General features: G+C 38.6%; 1 protein-coding gene across 2 annotated transcripts; it reads right to left on the bottom strand.

The window, feature by feature from the left end:
- Nucleotides 1-5616: 5616 nt before the first annotated feature.
- LOC142425979 (olfactory receptor 11H12-like) lies at nt 5617-6746 on the bottom strand. Of its 2 annotated transcripts, XM_075531468.1 has the most exons (2): nt 5802-6725; nt 5617-5622 (listed from the first exon to the last, which is right to left on the bottom strand). In XM_075531468.1, the coding sequence occupies exons 1-2, from the start codon at nt 6723-6725 to the stop codon at nt 5617-5619; spliced, it is 930 nt and encodes a 309-aa protein (XP_075387583.1). The 2 variants fall into 2 exon arrangements, with proteins under 2 accessions (XP_075387583.1, XP_075387584.1); XM_075531469.1 differs by lacking the exon at nt 5617-5622 and having other exon boundaries at nt 5778-6746.
- Between the last annotated feature and the right edge of the window lie 1697 nt (nt 6747-8443).

Genomic DNA, 8443 nt, shown 5'->3' with positions numbered 1-8443 from the left:
CTCCTCAGGAGGGTGATGGGACTGTGTGGTAAGAACTCATTGTACTTATATTAGGAAGCAGCAGAATACTTAAGGGTTGTTCTAGTGGGGGTCCTGAGCTAGGCAGGATTCTTTATTTGTAAAGGAAAAGTGCAAGGGGTTTTTCATTTAAGTCTATTGGTTTAAGTATGTTAGTGGGCCATGTGACTGCCCAACTAAAAGGACTAATAGCCACTAAGAGGAGAATCTACTTTCATGGATTAATGTCGCTTCCATTTTCAGTCTAAGGCATTTAGGATCTACATGGTAATATTTGGATCTTTGATGGCTCTGCCAGGTAAGTGTGGAACTGCTAACTTCAAGGACGATGGCTCAGACCTACCAGCCTCCAAGGGAGACAGAAAGACTGTCAGCCTTTGACACCCTATAAAACAGGGTTTGTTGGAATTGACTTTTTTGATGTTGGGTTTTGGTCTTATAATTTAAAACATTATCTTAGTTCTATTTTTTAATTTAATAAATCATTATATTGGGGCTCTCATAGTTCTTATATTAAACCACATAGCACTTGTATCAAGCCCATAGGTTGTCATCATTATTCCCAAAACATTTTCTTTCTTATTGAACCCTTCGTAGTAGGTCCTCCTTTTCCCACTCTATTCCCTACCCTCCCTCCATCCTGAACGCTTGGTAATTTATAAATTATTTTATTTTCATATTTTCCACTCTTCGCAGTCTCCCTTCACCCACATTTCAATTGTCCCCCCCCCCGTATTTGTGTGTGTGTGTGGGGGGATGTTGTATATCAATCATTGTGATTGTTTCCCCTTTACTCCCGCTTCATACCCCAATCCCCTCCTCCTACCTTCATGGTATCAATACTTACATTATTGGTCCTGAGGGGTTTATGTGTCCGGATTCTGCATGTCAAAACCTCTTATCTGTAATACGGTATATGCCAAGGTCTATCCAGCTTTGTAGGATAGAACTAGGGTCATGATAGTGGTGGTGGGGAGGAAGCATTAAAGATCTAGGAATGTTGTGTGTTTCTTCAATGCTATACTGCACCCTGGCTCGCTCTTCCTTTTCTTGTGGGTCTTCTGTGAGGGGAATGTTCAATTGTCTACAGAAAGACTTTGAGTCTTCTTTCCCACTGAGATAGTAACTGGCCGATAAACACAAGTGGGAATAATTGAAGGGCGGAGAGATAAATGGCTCCATGAGCCTCGCCTTTCTTGTCTCTCACTCTTTGATCATCAGACCAGTGTGTGGCTGCCTTGCTTACTCTATGCCTCTATTTACAGGCTACACTACCTGTGGGACACCTAGCCTGTGGACTGTGTCGCTGTACGTTGAGGTCCCTTTAAAATCACACGATCAGAATGTACATCTCTGGAGCTGGGTTGATGGTTGGTGACCTGGCTACAATTGGGGACCTGCCTTGTTGTTTTATGCCTATGCTAGAATAGCCTAGCTCTCTCTACAGAGGACTACCTGGCAGCACTCAAGACTTGAAGGACTGCTACTGTCGCACTGAGCCATTTTTACTGCTTAATAATTTAATTGTTCATTTCTTTTAATACATATCTATCTGTATATAATTTAACACTTCATTTCTTGTGTTATATATCTAACTACATAAATATATATATATATAATTATCAGCAATCTGGTTTCATCTCTCTAGAGAACCCTTTGTAATACACTAAACCCCCTCGTTCACATTGTTTTGGGTCTTCTGATACCTGTCACCTGATTCCAAGAATACCTTGTGATCAGATGGGTTAGTGTTCCTCATCCATGTGGGTTTTGTTGCTTCCCTACTAGTTGGCCACCTACTTAACTTTGAGCTTTTAAGACCCCAGATGGTCTGTCTTCTAATAGGCAGGCACCATAAGCTGTCTTCACATTTACTTATGCACACATTTTGTCTTCAGCGATCATGTAAGAAGGTGAGCATCACAGAAAGTCAGGTTATTTTAAAAAATTGCTCTTGCATTGAGGGAGGACTTGAGTAGAGGCCCAATGTCTATCTGCTATCTTAATACTTAACATATAAATATATGTACCTAGACCTATACCCTGATTGTTATATATTAAAATATTTACATTGTACATGACTCTGTTTGTTCCTCTATAATTCTCTATTGCCTCCTAGTTCTTTTCTTTATTTCCTTTTACTTTCCTCCTGTCGCAATACCATGTTCTACCTTCATTTAGCTCTCAGTAATGCCTCTTGGCTACAATGCACTTGATAGAACCCCACCAGGCATTCTATGCTCTCCTCACCATTGATTTACATCTCTTATTTTTCCCTTGTACCTGGGTTTTTTGGCTGCCTGCTCCTTTCCCCCCACCTCCTCCTCTTATTTGTCTCCCAGAATCATCCATTTTCTCCCTGGGATTATTTATCCTGCCTATCTTATGTAAATAGACATGGAAAGAAAACAAAAGAGAGGGGGGAAAATAGCCCATGAATAGTTCCAGGTCTATCTGACGAACCATATGAATGTTTTCTGATCTGGTCTGATGAAGTGCCAAGCCCTAGACCCTGAGTCCGAAGTTTATTGTAACTTTTCCTATGGGAATTTATTGCTTTTCCGCCCTTGGTGCTCTGTTGTGCCCCCTTCCTGCAATACCCTAGTGTGGTGGCGATCAGACTGGGCACACTTCCCGCACTGTGCCTTCGGTGCTGCTGGCTGTTCTTAGCTCTATTATTTTCAGTAAATTATACGTCTATAACATGAGTTTGTGAGATGAAACAATTAAAAACTAGTTGTTGAAAAATGTCCTAAATTAGTAACTCAAGAGAGATACATTTGAGATTATGGTGGAAATATTGCCTGCCTTGACAACTTATTGTTCTTGAAATTAGTTTTGACTGGCCTATATTTCACATACTATGAAATGTAATATATGCAGAAGAGTTGTAAAATCATTCTGCAATCAATTTCAGAACAATTTCTTCTTTCTCATACTCTTTGTTTATAGCTCTCAACTTGCCCCTCCCCACCCAAACCTCCTCTGCCATGCCCTTAGGTAATTATCAATCCAGTTACTTTCTCTGTAGGTTCGCCATATGGATGTCATGTACAGAAAATCATATGCAGCAGAACCAAGAAATAAAGAAATTCCACTCTCCCAACAATAATGACAAAACAAAAAAGAAATATAATCACAAAGAAAGCAGAAAATATTAAAAACTGAAACAACTTTAAATGTGTCAAAGAGAACAAATGATAATTTTGATCTTCATAACACCCCCTCTCAGGGGGATGGACACCAGAAAAGTGGGTCAAGGGAGACATCAGTCAGTATAAGCCATGAAAAAATAATAATTTATAAATATCAAGGGTTCAATAGGGAGGGATGGTGGGGGAGGGAGAGGAACAAAAATGAGAAGCTGATACCAAGGGTTCTAGTAGAAAGGAAATGTTTTGAAAATATTATGAAGATAGCAACAAATGTATCAATGTGCTTGACACTGTGAATGAATGTGGGGATTGTGATAACAGCTGTATGAGTCCCCAATAAAATGATTTTTTAAAGAGTGATCATTTCAACCTAATGACATCTCCCACAATCAACTTTATGAAGCTCTGTGTCTGATAGCAAGGCCATTTACACCCCAGGACAAGGTTCACAGGGGAGTCATCAAGGCTTATTCCTCTGGGGACACTACACGTGGATTCTGCACTTCCACTGTCTCCCATACTTTTCTGCACACTGGGTGTTCACAGTTTGAACTCTCCCTTTAGATTTGGATTTTACTATGAACACTCCTTGGCGCATCCAGGCTGGTGTGCATCTTCCATGGGGACCCAGTTGGATAGCTCACTTAGATGGCTACTTGTTTCAAGACAACCCTTTAAGACCTAAGACAATATCCTTTCTGATAGCCAGTTTCAATCTGATTTCTTCACCACACTCGTTATAGCACTTACATGTTCAGGGATTTCTTCCTGAGGTTGAGTATTGAATAGGACCATGTCATGAGAACTAATAAATTATTCTTAGGTAAGGGCTGAGAGATTATTGACTACACATTCTTGAGCTCTACTGACCTGACCTCATGTCTTGGGAGGGGGTCGGAGGGCTAGGAAACCTTCTCAATAGACTGTAAGTGACAGACTCCTGCTGAACTCTTATAAGTAAGATAGACAGACCCAAAGACTTGACAATATTTCACCTGGTTGTCCATGACCAAATTTGTAAATACATTTCTGCCATTTGAATGAATATGCCATTTCTTTCCCAGGATATTGTCATTAGCCAAAAATGGTCAAAGGAAAATTATTATATGCATATTATAACAATTGCATGTAGATCTTTCAGAGTTTGGATTAGATGATAAGCACTAACTTAGATATCTAAAATACCATCGTGGAAATTCTCCATGAAGCCTATATAAATTCATTTTTAATATAAAACAAGGGGAAACAGCTTTAGTAGCCAGCAAAGGATTGGTGGTAGATGGCAGGAGGACGTGGGAGTGTTTAGTAATCTCTGAATATGAGTACTGATTCTATAAGTGGTCACATTTTCTAGTAGTGAAAGATCTATTTATTACCTAAACCTCCTCCTCAAAATTCTGTTTCTTAATATGCTTCACAAACTACCTCAAGCTACTTGCAAGAGAAACTGTCCTTGCAGGAAAATGGTCCTTGAATTTCTATCTAAACACATCAAAATTTACAATTTGATATCATTTTATAATGATAATATAAAGCTTTTCATACAAGAAAATGAAATTAAAATCATATTTAGTAAAAAATACTTAAAAGGTTGTGTTAGAGAGATGGAATTCTGGATGTTCTTTTAATAAGAGTCTGAGTGTAATCAAAATATGATACAGCAACAAACAATAATGAGAAAATCTGCTATTATTCACCAACACAGTTAATGCTACTAATGTGGGTTCAAGTGAGCCATTTCCTCACCATCTATTAAGAGAATATATTTTATTTAGGTGAAAAAGAAAACAACTTAATCTTGTATTTTGAAATACTTTTACAGGAGCAATATACATAGAATAAAAACGTACATTTTAGGAGACTACAGTGACGTTATATGGCAAGAAAATAACATATAGATGCATGTCATTGAGGTAGACTACTGTGTCATAGAAATCTTAGGTAAAATTTTTTCGAAGGGTTTCCTTATAAGTAATGATGAAATATAAGAACAATAGTAAGATGAGAGAAAGGCTTTGCTTCTTTTATTTTAAATCAACAAAACACACAAATGTTATATTTTACAGGTCTTTTTGCTTTATAAATTTCAGTTACAAGTAGAAATAAGGAATTTTTATCACACATAAGCCATATGAAAAGTATCACATCAAAAAGCACCAAAGCACCAAACTGTTCCTCAGCAAATACACAGTTGAAGTGTTAAAGAGGAACACACAATGGAATAGTTCCATTGACCTGCACAATCTAGAATATCAGTTTAAATGGTTCTATGAATTCCCCCAAATCTATGGCCATCGAGTATACTTCAATTCATAAAGATGCATTAAGACAGAGAAGAACAGCCACCTTGGATTTCCAGGGATGAAAATCATTACGGGAGGAGGAAGCTTCCTGTTTCTCCTATGGACCCACTGGTAGAACTAAGCTGCCAAACACCAAACAATTAGGGCTCCTGAGGATCTCAAAGATGTGGAATTAATAACATAAAAAAATCAATATTGATAGATAAAATAATATTATTTCAAACTTTGGAGAATTAGGCAATTCTGATTATTTTTTGTAAGACTGTACTCACCTAATCATAGAGGACTCATATAGTCTGTCCTAGCTTATGATAGAAAGCCCAACAACTTTCCTCAAGGCGGCTTTCATGTCCTTATTCCGGAGGCTGTAGATGAGAGGGTTGAAGAGCGGGGTCACCAAATTAATGAACAGTGTTGCAACTTTCTGCCTCCCAGCAGAATCTCCGACTTCTGGGCTCACATACATGACCATCAGGGAGCCATAGTACAGTGATACCAAGGCCAAATGAGATCCACATGTTGAGAAGGCTTTACGTCTTCCAGTGGCTGAGGGTACACGTAACACAGCTACTACAACAAGCGTATAGGATCCAAGGATGAAGAAGAAGTTACCAAAGATAATTAATGAGCTGAGAGTATAGCAAAGCAATTGGATTCTTGGTGCAGAGGTACATGCTAATGCAAACAGTGGTCCTGGATCACACACAATATGGTCAATAATATTTGGGCCACAGAAGGGCATCTGAGACATGAGAACAACAGGGGTCAGGAGCCACAGAAACCCACAAACCCAGCATACACTGACTAGTTTAGCACAGAGATACCCAGTCATGATATTAGGGTAGTGCAAGGGACGACAGATAGCAAGGTACCGATCAAAAGCCATGACAGACAAAAGGAAGCTTTCAGATATGCCCAAAGAGAAAAAGAAATAGAATTGGAGGAAGCAACCTAAAAAAGAGATCGTTTTTGTCTCTGAGAGAAAGTTGATCAACATCTTGGGGACTGTCGAAGAGACATACCAGATCTCTAGGAAGGAGAAATTCCCCAGGAATATGTACATGGGCGTGTGAAGTCTCTGGTCACACCACACTGCACAGAGAATAGCACCGTTTCCTGTTATGGTCATAACGTAGGCTGTGGTAAAGAGTGAGAACAAGAGGCTCTGGATCTGCCACTCAAAGGAGAAACCTAGGAGTACAAATTCACTCACGGAAGCAAAATTGGAATCCTGCTTGGAGACATTCATTTGATCAGTACTCTGAAAATGTAAGAGAAACTTTATTATCAATATGGCTCTTTTAAAATGTGTTCATTTTTTTAAGAATCAAGAGAAGGAGGACCAAGGACATGTCATTTGTAGAAAAGGTCATCTGTTAAAAACATAATGTAGCCCACCCTTTCTTGACCACATACCCTGTTTCTGGACAGAAACCAACTTTTGCTCACTTCTGAGCCCCTCTCTTGCTATATGGCCATGGAAGAAAGAAGCAAAATTAAACTCATTTTGTAAGCATGATAATTTGAGTAATGGATGATCTATGATAATTTCTGGTTAGAACTGGGCATAAATTACCATTTAATGAATGTATTAGCTTTTTACCTAGAGCCATCTTATCATGCAATAGAGACAGGAAGGAGGTTTAAGGTACAATATGATTACGTGCATCTCAGTTAGAGGTCTTACTATGTCCAATAAAGATTCAAACGAGGCAGATATGGCTGGAGTGAATTGGGATTCCTTTAAAGTAAAACCGCTGTTGTTGCCATAAGCATCATACAAATGTAACTGCATTCATTACTTACCAACACTGACCATGGAGGTTGTGAAGTGGCAATACTTCTGTTGATAACCATGGTCTTACGTTTATGTTTAATCTTCCACGTTTAAAGAAAATTTCATTGGGAAAGCTAAGCAAGAAGCTTCATTATTTTTTAAAACGGCACTTGTTCTCTAAATATTCAGGATTGATTTTCCTGATGTGCTACTGCAAAATGAAACAAAATGCACATGACAGACTCTGGGTGATGGAAGTCCAGTTCTTTTTTAGTCATGAGTAAATGCATTTCATTTCCAATCTCATTGAAAAGATATGGGGTTTCAGGCATCGGAGTTTGGTGAGGTATATTTTGCTTGTGCTTGTTGATATTGGGTGACGTAAATCCCTGAAATTCTGAGTACTTAATTTCTGAGCACAAACACAAGATTTTCATAACTATTTCTCCCTCCAACTACTGTCAACTTCTCTGCTCTGGGGTGTTGTTTGAAATGGCGAGGTGGAAGCTGTTTTTATTTCATCCTGTATCTCTATTTAAATTATCCTCAATTAATGAAACCCTCATTAGGAAATCATGCAATGACAGAGGGTGGCACACGGATGTTGAGAGCCTCAACAATTCTCAAAGGATAATGCGGATCAAATCCCTAAAGGAGCTGATTGAGGAATCTATGGCTTCTGTCTCCAGCCAAATCGAGCTTTTTTACTGCACAACAGTTAAGCATGCAATTTCTCCATACATATCCACCTGGGACTTGGCCTCTATAGACTACCAATCTGTAAATGTTTAGTGACATCATGCTCTCTTAGGAATAAGAGTCAAGGTGATATTGTGGCACCATTGTTTGCTTATCTGGACTCTAAGGATTATTGAATAGAGACTGTTTGAGCAAGTGTAATATGATTTTTTAGAAGGGTTGCTGTTTTCTTTGGTGCACTCCCTTTTTCTGGAGGAGTGTCTGGTGGTTTTGAACTGTGGACCATCAACATGGCTAGATCTATTTAATTATTTATGGAGTTGGTGGTGATGGTGGACAGATTTCAATCAAAAGAACTTTCTCTAGCACATGGTTATAAATATGTCTAAAATGTACCATTCATGAGATGACAGTAATAATTCCAAAGCATCTCAATCATTTGAATAAAGAGGTAACATTCCTGGTATAAAAATCACTGGGTAAAAGTAGTA

Source organism: Tenrec ecaudatus, chromosome 14, assembly GCF_050624435.1.
Source record: "Tenrec ecaudatus isolate mTenEca1 chromosome 14, mTenEca1.hap1, whole genome shotgun sequence".
Lineage (NCBI taxonomy): Eukaryota > Metazoa > Chordata > Mammalia > Afrosoricida > Tenrecidae > Tenrec > Tenrec ecaudatus.
The sequence above is the reverse complement of the archived record's forward strand: the minus strand, read 5'-3'. Positions and strand labels throughout refer to the sequence as shown.

Coding starts and splice junctions, on each gene's coding strand:
- LOC142425979 (XM_075531469.1), bottom strand. CDS start 6,725: ATGAATGTCTCCAAGCAGGATTCCAATTTTGCTTCCGTGAGTGAATTT.